We start from the raw sequence: 20,538 nt of genomic DNA, 5'->3' as shown, positions 1-20,538 counted from the left end.
CAACTGCTAACAGTCAGTATATGGATAACGTGTGTGAAAAGCTTGATAATGTATGTGATATCAACAGAGGGGTATATTTTCTGGGTGATTTAAATATTGACTGGCTTTCATCATGCTGCCCAGTCAAGAGGAAGCTTCAATCTGTAACTAGTGCCTGCAACCTGGTTCAGGTTATCAATCAATCTACCAGGATAGTTACAAACAGCACAGAAATGAAATCATCAACATGTATTGGTCACATCTTTACTAATGCTGCAGAAATTAGCTTGAAAACAGTATCTAAATCCATTGGATGTAGTGATGACAATATAGTAGTCAAATCTAGGGAAACCAAAGATCCAAAGGCTGGGCCTAATTAGAGAACAGGTGTAGACTAACAGTGAATTGCTTACTTACGGGTCATTTTCCATCAATGCAGAGTTAAAGATGATGTTAAAAAAAAAGAAATAGTGACACTAGGAATAAATACACGGTGAATAACTAATAAAAATACACATTTTCTCTGTGTGTGTGTGTGTGTGTGTGTGTGTGTGTGTGTGTGTGTGTGTGTGTGTGTGTGTGTGTGTGTGTGTGTGTGTGTGTGTGTGTGTGTGTGTGTGTGTGTGTGTGTGTGTGTGTGTGTGCGTGCATGCGTGCATGCGTGGCGTCAGTATGCATGTGTGTACATGTTATGTGTGTGTGTGTGTGTGTTGTGCATCCACACACATCCAGCTGTCAAAGAAGAGAGGAGAGGAACATGCAGATTAATTTAAAGCAAAACAAGGGAAAAGAGAAAATGGAGTGAACATTTATTATGAGAAGAGGAATAAATGAACTCAATGACTTACATCGAATAGCATTTTGTTTGTTTGTTTGTTTTATTCTGTTTGAATGTGTTTATAAACTGAACAAAAATATAAACGCAACAATTTTTATGATTATACTGAGTTACAGTTCATATAAGATAATCAGTCAATTTAAATAAATTTGGCTCTGATCTATGGATTTCACATGACTGGAAAGGCGCAGCCTTGGGTCGGGCTGGGAGGGCATAGGCCCACCCACTTGGGAGCCAGGCCCACCCACTAGGGAGCCAGGCCCAGCCAATCAGAATTAGTTTTTCCCCACAAAAGGGCTTTATTACAGACAGAAAAACTCCTGTTTCATCAGCTGTCCGGGTGGCTGGTGTCAGATTATCCTGCAGATGAAGAAGCCGGAAGAGGAGGTCCTTGGCTGTCGTGGTTACATGTGGTTTGCGGTTGTGAGGCCAATGGACGTACTGCAAAATTCTCTAAAACGACATTGGAGGTGGAATATGGTAGAGAAATTAACAATCAATTCTCTGACAACAGCTTTTGTGGACATTCCTCCAGTCAGCATATACATTTGAGACTCCCTCAAAACTTGAGATATCAGTGGCATTGTGCTGTGTGACCTTTTATTGTCCCCAGCACAAGGTGCACCTGTGTAATAATCATGCTGTTTAATCAGCTTCTTGATATGCCACACCTATAATGGCACAAGGTTAGACCCAGATGCAGACACAGGAGGCAGATGGTTAGAGTCTTTGTTTATTAATATCCAAAAGGAGTATGAAAGAGAATGGTCGTGGACAGGCAAAAGGTCAAAACCAGATTCTTAGTCCAAGAGGTAAAGAGTGGCAGACAGGCTCGATGTCAGGGCAGGCAGAAGGGTCAGGCAGGCGGGTACGGAGTCCAGAAAAACAAGCAAGGGTCAACAGCGGGAAGACTAGAAAAAGAGAATAGCAAACAGGAGCACGGTAAAAACCACGCTGGTTGACTTGAAAACATACAAGACGAACTTGCATAGAGAGACAGGAAACACAGGGATAAATACACTGGGGAAAATAAGCGACACCTGGATGGGGTGGAGACAATCACAAGAACAGGTGAAACAGATCTGAGCGTGACACATGTCTGGTGGATGGATTATCTTGGCAAAAGAGGAATGCTCTCTAACAGGGTTGTAAACTAATTTGTGCACAACATTTGAGAGAAATTAGCTTGTTGTGCATATAGAACATTTCTGGGATCTTTTATTTCAGCTCATGAAACATCGGACCAACACTTTACATGCCCTGCACATCTCCTTTAAAGACATTCATGTCAAAGATTATTTGCTGTTTAACAATCTAACTAATTCAAACCAACATATGTGTGCATTAAACCAGGTGAAATGATCCAATGGTTTTATCACACCCATTACCCTTCTAAACCACATGACCTGGGAAACCTTGCTGAACCTCTTTAGACATGTGTTAGGCCACAAACCTTGAAGACAGAGAGACACCAAAACTGCTTTAAGAAGCCACATCACTCCCTAGAAATATTTGTCAGGTCCATATTTCCCACGCCCACAGGGGGCTTCTTTTCAATTAGAAGTCATTTTAAAACAACACGTTTTTGCATTTTCTCATTTTGTTATGTTACTAAAGTCCTTTAGTTTTGACATACAATTTCAAATTCACTACATGACCAAAAGTATGTGGACACCTGCTCGTCGAATATCTCCTTCCAAAATCATGGGTATTAATACAGAGTTGGTCCCCCGTTTGCTGCTATAACAGCCTACACTCTTCTAGGAAGGCTTTCCACTAGATGTTGGAACATTTCTGCGGGGACTTGCTTCCATTCAGCCACAAGAGCATTAGTGAGGTCAGGCACTGATGTTGGGCAATTAGGCCTGGCTCGCAGTTGGCGTTCCAATTCATCCCAGAGATTTTCGATGGGTTTGAGGTCAGGACTCTGTGCAGACCAGTCAACTTCTTCCTACACTGATCTCGACAAACCCTTTCTGTATGGACCTCGCTTTGTGCACTGGGGCATTGTCATGCTGAAACAGGAAAAGGCCTTCCCCAAACTGTTGCCACAAAGTTGGAAGCAAGAATCGTCTAGAATGTCATTGTGTGCTGTAGTGTTAAGATTTCCCTTCACTGGAACTAAGGGGCCCGAACCATTAGTCCATCTCCACCAAACGTTATAGTTGCCACTATGCATTTGGGCAGATGGCGTTCTCCTGGCATATGCCAAACCTAGATTTGTCCATCGGACTTCAGCACTCGGGTGTCCCGTTCTGTGATCTTGTGTTGCCTACCACTTTGTGGCTGAGCCCTTGTTGCTCCTAGACATTTTCACTTCACAATAACAGCACTTACATTTGACCGGGGCAACTCTAGCAGGGAAGAAATTTGACGAACTGACTTGTTGCAAAGGTGGCATCCTAGGTGGCCATTCTACTGCCAATGTTTTTGTCTATGGAGATTGCATGACTGTGTGCCTGATTTTATACACCTGTCAGCAACGGTTGTGGCTAAACTAGCCAAATCCAATTTGAACAGAACTGATTTGAAGGGGTGTCCACATACTTTTGTATATACTGTGTTGTGTATATAGCTAATAAGCTTGTGTATGCGGTTCGGCATCAGAATTAAAATAAAAACACTTCATACCTTTTAATGTGAGACTATAGCATTGAAAAGGTTAATCCATTAAATGTATTAAAAATTGAATTTCTCAATCAGTAGACTAGACTATACTTTGGGGGGAAGGGCAGGTTTTCAGCTGGCAGAGGCTGAGTGAGCACTTTGCATTGGCGCTTTGTTGCGTTTTTTTTGTGGAACTGGAAAGAAAGAACGTTATTAACCGGTACCCATGCTTTTAAAATAACGGTTCTATTCCGGAACAGTAAAGATAACTTTCATTTGCGGTTCTGATTCTGTTCCTTTGAAATATGTTATTTTCCGTTTTTTTGGTTCTGTTCCCTGAATCGGTTCCAACCCCTGGCTGGCTACTCAATTCTGTTGATAATTCATGTCACACATGTTACTGTATTAATATCTTAAGTATTATCCACATGGGTCTTTACATGTTTTTTGTCTCATATTGACTCCATACATTATGTAATTTGTAAGTCGCTCTGGATAAGAGCGTCTGCTAAATGACTTAAATGTTAAATGTTAAAATGTAAGGTGTTGATACACTACATAAACAGCTACATTGAAAATAGTGTTGATCAATCCACAAGCTTCTTAGGGGGCATGTATTCACAAGACATAGAAAGTCAAACAAAACAATAAATCCCTCATGCCCCCCCACCCCTTTCCGCTTTGATTCTTCCGGCATGAATCCAGTCCTGTACTGTTTCATAGGTGAGAGAGCTTTATTGGCGCCTCCGTAATGGCCATTCTCTTTAATGCAGGCTATTGGACAGTGACAATGTCTATGCAATACAAAGACAATACATATATAGTCTATGCCAGATTTAAATTTGCTCTGGTCAACAATTAATGTCCTATTTTAAGTAAGGACATTGAAGGAGAAAAAATTATACAAAATAATATGTAAACTCGGCAAAAAAAGAAACGTCCCTCTCACTGTTAACTGTGTCTATTTTCAGCAAACTTAACATGTGTAAATATTTGTATGAACATAACAAGATCCAACAACTGAGACATAAACTGAACAAGTTCCACAGACATGTTACTAACAGAAATGGAATAATGTGTCCCTGAACACTGAATGTGTCCCAAAAGTAACAGTCAGTATCTGGTGTGGCCACCAGCTTAAGTACTGCAGTGCATCTCCTCCTCATGGACTGCACCAGATTTTCCGGTTCTTGCTGTGAGATGTTACCCCACTCTTTCACTTAGGCACCTGCAAGTTCCCGGACATTTCTGGGGGGAATGGCCCTAGCCCTCACCCTCCGATCCAACAGGTCCCAGACATGCTCAATGGAATTGAGAGCTGGGCTCTTCACTGGCCATGGCAGAACACTGACATTCCTGTCTTGCAGGAAATCACACACAGAATGAGCAGTATGGCTGGTGGCATTGTCATGCTGGAGGGTCATGTCAGGATGAGCCTGCAGGAAGGGTACCACATGAGGGAGGAGGATGTCTTCCCTGTAACGCACATCGTTGAGATTGCCTGCAATGACATCAAGCTCAGTCCGATGATGCTGTGACACACCGCCCCAGACCAAGTTGGACCCTCCACCTCCAAATCGATCCCGCTCCAGAGTACAGGCCTCGGTGTAACACGCACTCCCTCGACAATAAACGCGAATCCGACCATCACCCCTGGTGAGACAAAACCGCGACTCGCCAGTGAAGAGCACTTTTTGCCAGTCCTGTCTGGTCCAGCGATGGTGAGTTTGTGCCCATAGGCAACGTTGTTGCCGGTGATGTCTGGTGAGGACTTGCCTTGCAACAGGCCTACAAGCCCTGAGTCCAGCCTCTCTCAGCCTATTGCGGACAGTCTGAGCACTGATGGAGGGATTGTGCGTTCCTGGTGTAACTCGGGCAGATGTTGTTGTCATCCTGTACCTGTCCCGCAGGTGTGATGTTCGGATGTACCGATCCTGTGCAGGTGTTGTTACACGTGGTCTGCCACTGCAAGGACAACCAGCTGTCCGTCCTGTCTCCCTGTAGCGCTGTCTTACGCCTCTCACAGTAGGGACATTGTAATTTGGCCACATCTGCAGTCCTCATGCCTCCTTGCAGCATGCCTAAGGCACGTTCATGCAGATGAACAGGGACCCTGGGCATCTTTCTTTTGGTGTTTTTCAGAGTCAATAGAAAGGCCTCTTTAGTGTCCTAAGTTTGCATAACTGTGACCTTAATTGCCTACCATCTGTAGCTGTTAGTGTCTTAACGACCGTTCCACAGGTGCATGTTCATTAATTGTTTACGGTTCATTGAACAAGCATGGGAAACAGTGTTTAAACCCTTTACAAGGGGTGGCGCAGTGGTCTAGGGCACTGCATCGCAGTGCTAGCTGCGCCACCAGAGTCTCTGGGTTCGCGCCCAGGCTGGGCTGGGTTCGCGCCCAGGCTCTGTCGCAGCCGGCCGCAACCGGGAGATCCGTGGGGCGACGCACAATTGGCATAGCGTCGTCCGGGTTAGGGAGGGTTTGGCCGGTAGGGAGGGTTTGGCCGGTAGGGATATCCTTGTCTCAGTATGTAAAAATGTAATAAAATGTATGCACTCTACTGTAAGTCGCTCTGGATAAGAGCATCTGCTCTTGGCCGGTAGGGATATCCTTGTCTCAGTATGTAAAAAATAAATAAAAATATTAAAGATAAAATACAAAAAATAAAAACAATTATTAATAATAATAATAATAAAAAAATTGATATCGTAAGAAAATGTATGTATGTAAGTCGCTCTGGATAAGAGCGTCTGCTAAATGACTAAAATGTACAATGAAGATCTGTGAAGTTATTTGGATTTTTACGAATTATCTTTGAAAGACAGGGTCCTGAAAAAGGGACGTTTCTTTTTTTGCTTAGTTTATAATAATATGACTTATGATTCCATTGGGAAGTCAAATAGATATTGCCCAACTAAGACTAAATGAGATAGACCATACACTACCATTCAAAAGTTTGGGGTCACTTAGAATTGTCCTTGTTTTTGAAAGAAAAGCTAAAAAAATTCTATAAAATAACATCAAATTGATCAGAAATACAGTGTAGATATTGTTAATGTTGTAAAGGACTATTGTAGCTGGAAACTGCAGATGAGGATGTGCAAGTAGAAATACTGGTGTGCAAAAGAGCAGAAAAACGTATATTGGTTCCTGACGTCTCTGCCTTCGTCGCCGCATGCACGGTGTGTGCCCAGAACAAGACTCCACGGCAAGCTCCTTCTGGCCTTCTTCAGCCACTACCAGTCCCTCATCGTCCCTGGTCCCATATCTCTCTGGACTTTGTCACTGGGATTCCCCCGTCTGATGGCAACACTGTCATTCTGGCGGTGATGGATCGGTTTTCTAAGGCCGCTCATTTCATCCCTCTCCCTAAACTACCCTCTGCCAAAGAAACAGCCCAGCTCATGGTGCTGCACGTCTTCCGGATCCATGCTCTCCCGGTGGATATGGTTTCGACCGGGGTCCTCATTTCTCATGTCAGTTTTGGAAGGCATTCTGCACCCTTATTGGGGCATCGGCCAATCTATCCTCCGGATTTCATCCCCAATCAACAGTCCAGTCGGAGCGAGCTAATCAGGACCTGAAGACCACCTTAAGATGCCTGATCTCAACTAACCCCACTACCTGGAGCCGTCAACTGGTCTGGGTGGAGTATCCCCGGAACACCCTTCCCTGTTCTGCCACGGGACTCTCCCCTTTCGAGTGCTCCATGGGGTATCAGCCTCCACTCTTCCCGGAACAAGAGCAGGAAGTCAGCATACCGTTGGCCCAGTTGTTTGTCCGTTCGCTGTCGATGTACCTGGAGAAGAGCCACTGTCACACCCTGATCTGTTTCACCTGTCCTCGTTATTGTCTCCACCCCCTCCAGGTGTCGCTTGTTTTCCCCAGTGTATTTATCCCTGTGTTTCCTGTCTCTCTATGCCAGTTCGTCTTGTATGTTCCAAGTCAACCAGCGTTTTTCCCCGTTCTCCTGCCTTTGCTATTCTCCTTTTCTAGTCCTCACAGTTTTGACTTTTGCCTGTTTCTGGAGTCTGTACCCACCTGCCTGGCCATCCTCATTCCCCTTGACCTCGAGCCTGTCTGCCACTCTGTACTTCCTGGACTCTGAACTGGTTTTGACCTTTTGCCTGTTTACGACCATTCTCTTTCCTACTCCTTTTTGGATTATTAAAAATCTTAAACTCCAACCATCTGCCTCCTGTGTCTTCATTTGGGTCTCGTCTTGTATCATGATAGATAGATGAGACACTTCTAAAGTATACATTCATCATTTGTCCTGGCCAGCGTAATAGGCAGTGGTGTAAAGTTTTTAAGTACAAATACTTTTAAGTACTACTTAAGTCATTTTTTAGGGTATCTGTACTTTACTTTACTATTCATATTTTTGACTACTTTACTTCTACTTCACTGCATTCCTGAAGAAAATATTGTACTTTTTACTCCATACATTCCCTGACAACCAAAAGTATACTCGTTTCATTTTGAATGCAGGACAGGAAAATTGTCAAATTCACAAACTTATCAAGAGAACACGTGGTCATCCCTACTGCCTCTGTCCTTGTCGACTCACTACACACAAATGCATATTTTGTAAATATTTATTTAGTGTTGGAATGTGCCCCTGGCTAGCCATACGTCTTAAAAACAAGAAAATGGTGCCGTCTGCTTTGCTTAATATGAGGAATTTAAAATGATTTATACTTTTGATACTTAAGTATCAAAAGTAAATATAATTGCTAAAATACACAAGTATATTTAAAACCAAATACTTTCAGACTTTTACTCAAGTAGTATTTTACTGGCTGACTTTCACTTTTACTTGAGTAACTTTCTATTAAGGTACATATACTTTTGCTCAAGTATGACAATTGGGTACTTGTTCCACCACTGGTGATAGGTCTACCTCTTCTTTTTGTTTTGTTTTTAAACCAAAGGAAAGGAATAGGTTATCCCTCTCAGGGTCAATAATAAGAGAAAAACAACATAAAAAGCACTTGCCATCATTGTGTTAATTGAGAATAGATATAGTATTTGCCATAACATACAGTTGCCAACATAACATTTCAGTTATTCCTTGACTTGTCAAGTTATTTTCTATTTAACAGGCATATTTTTTTGTAAAGAAAGAAAATCCCAATACCTCACGTTCGCCATACCAGAAATCAAGTCTGACAATGATTGATATTTTTTTTTATATGGTTAATAAAACAGCTGTAACGTTTGATCGGTTGGACATATTGTTTTTCCAACTTCAGATTTGAATAGTAGAGAAGTAGATGAAGATGTCATACAATCTAACTTTTTGTCTGACTTGTTGGGAAAGTGGTCCAAATGTCAGTTGTTTATAAACAGTTAGAGAACGTTTTGTTAATGCGGTTACTTAAACAGCTGTAACGTTTGAAGTGGATTTAACCAGCCTTAAGACAATTAAGACAAGGATTGTTTATATGTGCCATTCAGTGGGTGAATGGGCAAGACAAAATATTTAAGTGCCTTTGAACGGGGTATGGTGGTAGGTCCCAAGCACACCTGTTTGAGTGCGTCAAGAACTGCAAAGCTGCTGGGTTTTTCACACTCAACAGTTTCCCGTGAGTATCAAGAATGGTCCACCACCCAAAGGACATCCAGCCAACTTGACACAACTGTGGGAAGCATTGGAGTCAACATAAGCCAGCATCCCTGTGGAACGCATTTGACGCCTTATAGAGTTCATGCCCCGATGAATTGAGGCTGTTCTGGGAGCAAATGGGTGGGCAACTCAATATTAGGAAGATGTTACTAATATTTTGTACATAGTTGTTTTGCTATAGTTTATAAAAGTTTGGATAACCTGAACATGTGAAAGTTAGCTTGGTGTATCTAGCTTGAACGGTTCAAGAGTTACTGTTGTTGAGTTATTTTATGCAAATGTATGTGTATATTTACAATCGCTAAAATTTTTCAAGAACTTGATGTTAGTATAGCCTTAACATGTTAAAGTTGGTTTGGTGTCTCTAGCTTGAAGGGTTCAAAAGTTACTGTTGATGAGTTATTTTATATGATCAGACCGAAACATGAGCTCAGAAGTGATCAGGTGAAATATGAAGGTAGTGGACGGAGACAGCTTCAATCAGAGCAGCAGTATCAACTTATAGCCTGCCCTTCTCATTACAGACACACAAATATCATACATCGAAGACATGCTAAAGTTCCCCATTACAAAAAAAATGAAAGGGGAGGTTAGCATTGTCCTGGGGGTTATGATATTTCTGTGTCTAACTTTCTCACTCATTATTCACGATTCATTCAGGATTATCCGTAATCATGGTAGCATCCACATTAAGGTAGAAGTGTTTAGAAACATATTATATTCCTATTTACAATAAAAGTGACTCCAAAATGACAATACATTATTAACCATTCATTTGTATTGGGCACAAAATAATCTGAAACACAACCAAAACAAACAGAAAATGCATCCAACAAGTTTGTGGAGTCACAAGCTTGTTGTGGTCATTGTGTGCTATGTATATGGGCCCACATACTTTACATTTTACTACTTGAATACACATACACTGTTGGGCTCCCGAGTGGCGCAGCGGTCTAAGGCACTGCATCTCAGTGCAAGAGAGGTCACTGCAGTCCCTGTTTCAAATCCAGGCTGCATTACATCTGGCTGTGATTGGGAGTCCTATAGGGTGGCACACAATTGGCCCAGTGTCGTTGGGGTAGGTCATTGGAAATAAGAATTTGTTTTTAACTGACATGCCTAGTAAAAAAAAATTATAAAGTAGAAGGGAATTTGTCCCAAAACTTTTGCTCCCCTAAAATGTGGAGACTATGTATAAAAAGTGCTGCAATTTCTAAACTGTTCACCTGATATGGATGAAAATACCTTAAAATTAAAGCTGACAGTGCACTTTAAACCACATTGTCATTGTATCTGGAGTACAGAGACAAAATAATAAAAGAATTGTCACTCTCCCAATACTTTTGGAGCACACTGTATATATACATTTTTGGGGGGGTCAGGGGCCCCCTAGCGGTCAGGGGCTCTAAGTGATCATTATGTTGCTTATGTCTGGAACCGGCCCTGAAACTATATATGTTTGTTTCAGATTTATTCATAAAGACATGTATAAATGTATAAAACTGCTGGCAGAACTGATGCAAAAGGTACAGAAACCAGCCGTCTGATACTTCCAAATATCTCCGAGCTAGCGTGGGAAGGAAAGCAGCAGGCATAACACGTAAGTACCCTTAAGCAAGGTCGTGGTTAGGTCATGTGATCTGGCGTGTGGCATAAAAGGTGGAGGCTACTGCCTGTGGCTCTACTCCATTGGTAATGATGAAGAGGCTACTCGTTTTGACTGCGCTGTTTGCGGCCGTTTTCGGCAAGGAGACTTTTGAGGGGTGAGTGGACACACCAATATTTGGTGTCATGTTTGATATATCACCAGTAGTTGCTATGTAAAGATTGAGGAGCCATAGGAAGGGTAGTAATGCCATATGTCATGCTTGCCCCTGTGATTCTGGAGACATGAGTTGCTTCTTTAGACTGAACGACAGTCAGGCCTTATTACTTTACAATCATTACTTCAACTGAATCATTAGAAATGACTACTCATGGGGGGAACGAACAGATATCTTCAATGATAACTGTAAAGAGGAAGCAAAGCTTATGGTTAATGTTGAGTAAAACCGTAAGTGATGCTGTAAGCAGGCGTTTAGCCACAGTCTTTGTTGGGTAACATTTTTCTCCCCGTTTCTCAACTCCAAGCATAGTTGTTGAAAGCTGAATGTTTCTCCTGTCTTTGTAGGGACCAGGTCCTTCGTATCACTGTAACATTTCTCTCTCCCTTTCTCAACTCCAAGCATAGTTGTTGAAAGCTGAATGTTTCTCCTGTCTTTGTAGGGACCAGGTCCTTCGTATCACTGCGAGGAATGAGGTCCAGCTCACTCTTCTGAAGGATCTGTCTGAGATGGAATATCTCCAGGTGTGTGACATGATCATCACCACTGTAGAGCCTTGACCAGGCCATTTCCCTTTCACTATAGCTGCTCAAAACACTTATATCGGCATACATTTTAGTCCAGGACTAGGCTTAATCTGCGTCTGGGAGACCGGCCCATTGTGTTGGTTTGTTAGCCTAACATGTCATTCCTCTCCTCTGTCCCAGTTGGATGTGTGGATGGAGACCACTGACCTCCCCACTTCAGTGGACATCAGAGTTCCGTTCACCAGCCTGCAGACTGTCAAGGCCTTCCTGGAGACCGAGGACATTGAGTACTTCATCATGATCAAGGACCTGCAGGTAGGACTGCTTTCTGAGTCAGGGAGAAAGTGACTGAGGTCAGGGTGATTACTTCAGTCTTACATCATCTTGGCTGATCTTTAAATGTGTAAATCCATGTCATGACTTACAGTAAATAAATAAGATGGTTGAATAAGCCTTGTAGTGACTTTTGACTGCCCTTTTGCCCACAGGTTATGCTGGATGAGGAGAAGGAGCAGATGCTGAGTTCTGCCCGTGCCACTGCCCCCAGAACCAGTGATGACTACGACTACTCCAACTACCACACCATAGCCGACGTAAGTTCTGTATCCCGAAACGCAAGCGGCACGGAGAAATGGGACAGCCCATTTCACATGACCACTCAGAGCAGCACACATTCAGGCAGACACTGTTAACTGTTATCATAAGATCCACATAAGAGTGACATGACAGTGACATGGTCTGACATGACACCTAGAGAATTGTTTGAGTTGACTGTAACAGCTCTCTCTCTCTCTCTCTCTCTCTTTCCCTCTCTCCAGATCTACGCTTTCCAGGACATGCTGGTGGCTGAGAATCCCAACCTGGTCAGCAAGATCGTGATTGGCCAGAGCTACCAGGGACGCCCCTTGAATGTGCTCAAGGTAAGTTCCTGACCACAGTGGGCCTTGTCATATTACTAACTAGTACTCTTTACACGTGAAATATACATCTAATAGAGACATACAAGCCTAGTTTTTGCCTGATCCTGGATGAGCCACCATTTTTTGGTACATGTTAATTAAGTGCTTGGTTGTATGTTAAATGTCTCACGTTTACAGTATTTGAGGATTATGGTAGATGTTCTTTACACCCCCCTCCTTCTCTCTTTTCTAGTTCAGCACTGGTGGAACCAACAAACCTGGTATCTGGCTTGACACTGGAATCCACTCCAGGGAATGGGTCACACAGGCTAGCGGCACCTGGTTCGCCAAGAAGGTGCATCAGCGCTAACTCCCTGACAGTCTTTAAACCTTTCCCCTCTCTTCATCTACTCATCTGTTCACCAAACCACTGTATCACTCTCACTATTACTCACTATGTATGGGCAGTCATGATTGAAGATTTATGATATTATTTTTCTGTTTCAATGTCCAGATTGTGACCGACTACGGACGTGACCCCGCCCTCACCGCCATCCTGGACAAGATGGACATCTTCCTGGAGATTGTGACCAACCCTGACGGCTACTACTACACGCACACTAGCGTGAGTCGCTCACAACAGAAAATGTGTCATTTACGGTACATTTTAGGTTAATGTTCCGTACTTGATCGCTATGATTACTAAATGTCAGATTTTGTTTACATCATGTTATATCGCTCCACCTCTTTGATTATTAACTACATGTTACACGTGTGCGTGATCTGAATCTCTTATACATATGTAAGATCTAAATTTGAGCCAGTTTCCTACAGCATGAAAATAATCCTACAGCAACAGGAAATTTGAATAATTATGTGGATTATAATTAATGGACATTTTTGTAAGGGTTGATACATTTTTTGCAGTCGAAATATAAATCTGAAATGTCAAAGTGGAAATTAGAAACTTCAGAAGTCTTTTCAAACCTCAAATACACTGCACATTTTAAATTTCCTGCGTTGCAGGAAAGTTCTCCTGCTACAGGGTGATAAAATGATGATCCTACATCTGTACCGAATATCAACTATCGAATCTAACTTTCACAAACCTCAGTGTTGTATCCTGTTTTGTCATTTGACTTCGCTCTGACATCATCAACCTTTCATGTTCCACAGAACCGTATGTGGCGTAAGACCAGGAAGCCCAACCCTGGTTCTTCCTGCATTGGAACTGACCCCAACAGAAACTGGGATGCTGGTTTTGGAGGTATATTTTCCAGTTCACTTGAATGTTGACTCAAATACAAAAGATTCAGATGTCACAAACTCAAATCTTAATTATTTGTCAAATAAAGAGGTATCTTCTTGCAAATGGTGAGACAGTATTTTACTGTTGAAAATGTGCATTGTTATTTTTTAGTCTGGCACTAATCTTTTTTAATCCTTTTGTCTATCTCCTCTGTTATCTTTGTTAGGTCCCGGTGCCAGTGACAGCCCCTGCTCTGAGACTTACCGTGGACCCAAGGCTAACTCTGAGTCTGAGGTCAAGTCCATCGTGGACTTTGTCAAGTCTCATGGCAACCTGAAGGCTTTCGTGTCCATCCATTCCTATTCCCAGATGCTCCTCTACCCCTATGGTTACACCAGGACCCCCTGCAAGGACGAGAGCGAACTGGTGAGTATAGCATCCATCAACTAGTTGTCTTTGACATGTTTGGTAACAACTTGTGGCATCCATGCCTATAGGCAGCACCCTGCTTGCATTCTCCACTACATGTTGCCTCACCAGGGGAAGTGTGGCTACAACAGGATACTTTAACATTACGTTACTTGTATTATCTGCCCACAGCACAACCTGGCCAGGAAGGCTATCACTGATCTGGCTTCCCTGTACGGAACCTCCTACAGATACGGCAGCATAATCAACACCATCTGTAAGTGTCAAAACCCGGCTTAACATATTCATTGCTTTAAATGGATCCCATCGCATGCCATTCCAGTCCACTCTAGTCCACCAGAGTCTATCAACATGAGCACACTCCATCTGAATAATAGAAACAATGCTGTTATATACTCTGTGACATTAATACAGAAACTATTGTCAATTCCCTTTTTACTTGTCAATTCCAGATCAGGCTAGTGGTGGTACCATTGATTGGACCTACAACCAGGGCGTCAAGTACTCCTACACCTTTGAGCTGAGAGACACCGGTCGCTATGGTTTCATCCTGCCAGCTAATCAGATCCTTCCTACTGCCAAGGAGACTTGGCTGGCTCTGATGGCCATCATGGAGCATACCAAGGACAACACCAACTAGATGCGTCACCACGACAACCTACAGGACACTGTGTCATTGTACTGTTGTACATACATAGGAAAAGCCTATAGGTACCATTAAGTCTACCATGGCTATTTCCAGGGCACAATGAGATCAATAAATGTCAACTGTTATACCTGATTTTGTCTATTTCATTTTTCATACTCTGCCAAGCTCTTTGGGTGATGCCAAAATGAAGCAGAGAGAAAGGTTGTTATGGTTGAAGTAATCTCTCTTGGAGAGGTACAATCTGTATATGAAAAAAACATATTTGAACTTGTATGCCAAAAACAAAGGACTTTAGTAACATAAGAAAATGCAAAAACATGTTGTTTTAAAATGTCTTCTAAATAAAAAGAAGTTCCCTGTGGGCGTGGGAAATATGGACCTGACAAATATTTCTAGGGAGTGATGTGGCTTCTTAAAGCAGTTTTGGTGTTTCTCTTTCTCCAAGGTTTGTGGCCTAACACATGTCTAAAGAGGTTCAGCAAGGTTTCCCAGGTCATGTGGTTTAGAAGGGTAATGGGTGTGATAAACCCATTGGATCATTTCACCTGGTTTAATGTACACATATGTTCGTTTGAATTAGTTAGATTGTTAAACTGCAAATAATCTCTGACATGAATGTCTTTAAAGGAGATGTGCAGGGCATGTAAAGTGTTGGTCCGATGTTTCATGAGCTGAAATAAAAGATCCCAGAAATGTTCTATATGCACAACAAGCTTATTTCTCTCAAATGTTGTGCACAAATTAGTTTACAACCCTGTTAGAGCTGCCCTTGCTGTCTCTGCCTGGCCGGTTCCCCTCTCTCCACTGGGATTCTCTGCCTCTAACCCTATTACAGGGGCTGAGTCACTGATTTACTGGTGCTCTTTCATCATCTGTGACATTAATACAGAAACTATTGTCAATTCCCTTTTTACTTGTCAATTCCAGATCAGGCTAGTGGTGGTACCATTGATTGGACCTACAACCAGGGCGTCAAGTACTCCTACACCTTTGAGCTGAGAGACACCGGTCGCTATGGTTTCATCCTGCCAGCTAATCAGATCCTTCCTAACCCAGACAGGAAGATCACGTCAGTAACTCAACCCACTCAAGTGACGCACCCCTCCTAGGGACGCTAGGAGGGGTGCGTCACTTGAGTGGGTTGAGTTACTGACGTGATCTTCCTGTCTGGGTTGGCGCCCCCCCTTGGTTTGTGCTGTGGTGGAGATCTTTGTGGGCTATACTCGGCCTTGTCTCAGGATTGTAGGTTGGTGGTTGAAGATATCCCTCTAGTGGTGTGGGGGCTGTGCTTTGGCAAAGTGGGTGGGCTTATATCCTTCCTGTTTGGCCCTGTCCGGGGGTATCATCGGATGGGGCCACAGTGTCTCCTGACCCCTCCTGTCTCAGCCTCCAGTATTTATGCTGCAGTAGTTTATGTGTCGTGGGGCTAGGGTCAGTTGGTTATATCTGGAGTACTTCTCCTGTCTTATCCAGTGTCCTGTGTGAATTTAAGTATGCTCTCTCTAATTCTCTCCTTCTCTCTTTCTTTCTCTCTCTCGGAGGACCTGAGCCCTAGGACCATGCGTCAGGACGACCGGGCATGATGACTCCTTGGTGTCCCCAGTCCACCTGGCCTTGCTGCTGTTCCAGTTTCAACTGTTCTGCCTGCGGTTATGGAACCCTGACCTGTCCACCGGACGTGCTACCTGTCCCAGACCTGCTGTTTCCAACTCTTAATGATCGGCTATGAAAAGCCAACTGACATTTATTCCTGATTATTATTTGACCATGCTGGTCATTTATGAACATTTTGAACATCTTGGCCATGTTCTGTTATAATCTCCACCCGGCACAGCCAGAAGAGGACTAGCCACCCCTCATAGCCTGGTTCCTCTCTAGGTTTCTTCCTAGGTTTTGGCCTTTCTAGGGAGTTTTTCCCAGCCACCGTGCTTCTACACCTGCATTGCTTGCTGTTTGGGGTTTTAGGCTGGGTTTCTGTACAGCACTTCGAGATATTAGCTGATGTACGAAGGGCTATATAAAATAAACTTGATTTGATTTAGAGAGCATTCCTCTTTTGCCAAGATAATCCATCCACCAGACATGTGTCACGCTCGGATCTGTTTCACCTGTTCTTGTGATTGTCTTCACCCCCTCCAGGTGTCGCTTATTTTCCCCAGTGTATTTATCCCTGTGTTTCCTGTCTCTCCGTGCAAGTTCGTCTTGTATGTTTTCAAGTCAACCAGCGTGGTTTTTACCGTGCTCCTGTTTTCTATTCTCTTTTTCTAGTCTTCCCGCTTTTGACCCTTGCCTTTCTGGACTCTGTACCCGCCTGCCTGCCCTGACATTGAGCCTGTCTGCCACTCTTTACCTCTTGGACAAAGAATCTGATTTTGACCTTTTGCCTGTCCATGACCATTCTCTTTCATACTCCTTTTGGATATTAATAAACAAAGACTCTAACCATCTGCCTCCTGTGTCTGCATCTGGGTCTAACCTTGTGCCCTTATAGGTGTGGCATATCAAGAAGCTGATTAAACAGCATGATCATTACACAGGTGCACCTTGTGCTGGGGACAATAAAAGGTCCAACAGCACAATGCCACTGATATCTCAAGTTTTGAGGGAAAGTCAAATTTATATGCTGATTGGAGGAATGTCCACCAAAGCTGTTGTCAGAGAATTGAATGTTAATTTCTCTACCATATGCCACCTCCAATGTCATTTTAGAGAATTTTGCAGTACGTCCAACTGGCGTCACAACCGCAAACCACATGTAACCACGACAGCCAAGGACCTCCTCTTCCGGCTTCTTCATCTGCAGGATCATCTGACACCAGCCACCCGGACAGCTGATGAAACAGGAGTATTTCTGTCTGTAATAAAGCCCTTTTGTGGGGAAAAACTCATTCTGATTGGCTGGGCCTGGCTCCCTAGTGGGTGGACATATGCCCTCCCAGCCCCACCCAAGGCTGCGCCTTTCCAGTCATGTGAAATCCATAGATTAGGGCCTAATTTATTTAAATTGACTGATTATCTTATATGAACTGTAACTCAGTATAATCATTAAAATTGTTGCGTTTATATTTTTGTTCAGTTTATAAACACAATCAAACACAATCAACCTTAAACAATTAGAAAACATAATGCTATTCGATGTAAGTCATTGAGTTCACTTATTCCTCGTCTCATAATAAATGTTCACTCCATTTTCTCTTTTCCCTTGTTTTGCTTTAAATTAATCTGCATGTTCCTCTCCTCTCTTCTTTGCCAGCTGGATGTGTGTGGATGCACAACACACACACACACACAGAACATGCACACACATGAATACTGACGCCACACAGACACACAAACTTTCAGTCTGGATGTGTGTGGATGCACAACACACACACACACACACACACACACATAACATGCACACACATGAATACTGACGCCACACAGACACACAAACTTTCAGTCTGGATGTGTGTGGATGCACAACACACACACACACACACACACACACACACACACACACACACACACACACACACACACACCATGCACACACATGAATACTGACGCCACACAGACACACAAACATTCAGTCTGGATGTGTGTGGATGCACAACACACACACACTACATACATACATACAAACACACACACATAACATGCACACACATGCATACCGACGCACACACACACACACACACCATTTCACACTCACCATGTATGCTGCTGCAACTGTTATCTAGCCTGTTGCCTAGTCACTTTACCCCTACCTATATGTGTTGTACATACCTACCTCAATTACCTAATACCCCTGCACATCGACTCGGTACTTGTACTTCCTGTATATAGCCCTGTTATTTTAAATGTGTATTTTTATTAGTTATTCACTGTGTAGTTATTCCTAGTGTCACTATTTCTTTTTTTACCTCATCTTTAACTCTGCATTGATGGAAAATGACCCGTAAGTAAGCATTTCACTGTTAGTCTACACCTGTTGTCTAATTAGGCCCAGCCTTTGGATCTTTGGTTTTCCTAGATTTGACTACTATATTGTCATCACTACATCCAATGGATTTAGATACTGCTTTCAAGCTCATTTCTGCAGCATTAGTAAAGATGTGACCAATACATGTTGATGATTTCATTTCTGTGCTGTTTGTAACTATCCTGGTAGATTGATTGATAACCTGAACCAGGTTGCAGGCACTAGTTACAGTTTGAAGCTTCCTCTTGAGTGGGCAGCATGATGAAAGCCAGTCAATATTTAAATCACCCAGAAAATATACCTCTCTGTTGATATCACATACATTATCAAGCATTTCACACGTTATCCATATACTGACTGTTAGCAGTTGGTGGTCTATAGCAGCAGCCCTATTACTTCAGCAGTATTAACATGAGATCCTCTGTAAGCTTTACAGGAATGTGGTTCTGAATATAAACATCCACACCTCCACATTAGGCATTTCTGTAAATCTTATAACCATGTATTGTTACCATTGTATCATCAAAGGTATAATCTAAGTGAGTTTCAGAGATTGTCAGAATATGAATGTCATCCGTACTAGCAAATCATTGATTTCATGAAGCTTGTTTCTTAAGCTACATATGTTAATGTGGGCTATTTGTTAGCACTTTTCTGTGATGCCTGATTGCTAAGCTTCCCAGTAAAGTAATAAAAACAGAGGTGGACATGCTCCGGTTATTTACGTTAGTGCAGGGTGAGCTGCACACGGTGGACTTTCTGCTAGGGCACACTGTCTTAGTGCTAACAGTATAACTCTGCTTTATAGGCACATGATTACTGCATACAATAGCTGTAGGATCAGCAGAGGCATTCAGGGCAGTAAGAGGGACATACATTAGGTTACTTACATTGTGTTTTCCGGCGCCCCTAGATGATGTACATTTTCTAAAGCATTATGACAACTCAGCGACACAATGGTAAGGATTAAATGGGCTGGGCATGCGGCCATAAAAGGGCAGGTAACTCCCACGAGCATATTTCCAGATGGCTGCGACTCATGGTCCGTTAGTGTGGAGAAGTGAAAACTATATGAATCTTGAACAGCGTTGATATGTGGTGAAAGCGAAAACTCCACAGATGATAAGGATATGTTATTTGTTGGCCTATGACATTATCGATTCACAGCCCAGAAAATCAAGAATTTCATTTTATACATTGTTTTCACTAAATAACAAACATCTTACATGGTAGGCTAAGCTTTGATTTGGCCTGTGATTGAGCTAAGTTTTATCCACATTTCTGCAAAACCACCCAGCCAGTTACACCATTCCTCAAGAGCCAGCTTAATGCCAGGAGTTCCCGGTTACCGATATCAACATTTTTCTCTGCAGGTGAGAGCTTACGGGAAAATAATGCACATGGGTGGAGCTTCTGATCAGAGGGGGAACGTTGAGACAGAACAGCACCTACCCCGGTGTCAGAGGCGTCCACCTCCACGGTGAACTTGAGTTCTGAGTCTGGCTGAGTGAGGACCAGAAGTGAAGCGGCGCGCTTGAGTTCCAGGAATGCTTTCTCTGTCTCAGGGGTCCAGTGGAACCGAGTGGAGGTGAGAGTGGTTAGAGGTGCTGCCAGATGGCTGTAGTTGCGGATGAAACATCTGTATAAATTGGCAAACCCCAGGAAACGCTGTAGCTGCTTCAGGTTAGAGGGTGCACCTCTACATAGCCTCGTGCTCGGGGCGAGCGAGGTTATACAACCAGATACTGGGGAGAGGAGCTCCAGGCTGAAGTCAATGGCGCATTCGTACTTCCGAGCAGGCGGCAGAGACAGGGCATGGTGCTTGCTGAACACAGGATCGTGATACTCGAGAGGAACTGATGACAGGTCCGGAGGATCTGTAATGGACTGGTGCACAGACAAGGCAGGGGCAAGGGCAGAATGTAGACAATCTGAGGGACA

The 20,538-nt window shown here is 43.1% G+C and overlaps 1 protein-coding gene across 1 annotated transcript; it reads left to right on the top strand.

The window, feature by feature from the left end:
• Positions 1–10,682: 10,682 nt before the first annotated feature.
• LOC139540301 (carboxypeptidase A1-like) lies at positions 10,683–14,765 on the top strand. Its single transcript, XM_071344043.1, has 11 exons — positions 10,683–10,820; positions 11,323–11,404; positions 11,588–11,722; positions 11,896–12,000; positions 12,226–12,327; positions 12,560–12,661; positions 12,821–12,931; positions 13,483–13,573; positions 13,782–13,981; positions 14,156–14,240; positions 14,437–14,765. The coding sequence occupies exons 1-11, from the start codon at positions 10,753–10,755 to the stop codon at positions 14,622–14,624; spliced, it is 1,269 nt and encodes a 422-aa protein (XP_071200144.1). The 5' UTR covers positions 10,683–10,752; the 3' UTR covers positions 14,625–14,765.
• The last annotated feature ends 5,773 nt before the right edge of the window (positions 14,766–20,538 follow it).

Source organism: Salvelinus alpinus, chromosome 15, assembly GCF_045679555.1.
Source record: "Salvelinus alpinus chromosome 15, SLU_Salpinus.1, whole genome shotgun sequence".
Classification (NCBI taxonomy): Eukaryota; Metazoa; Chordata; class Actinopteri; order Salmoniformes; family Salmonidae; genus Salvelinus; species Salvelinus alpinus.
This window is presented reverse-complemented; position numbering and strand designations above follow the sequence as displayed.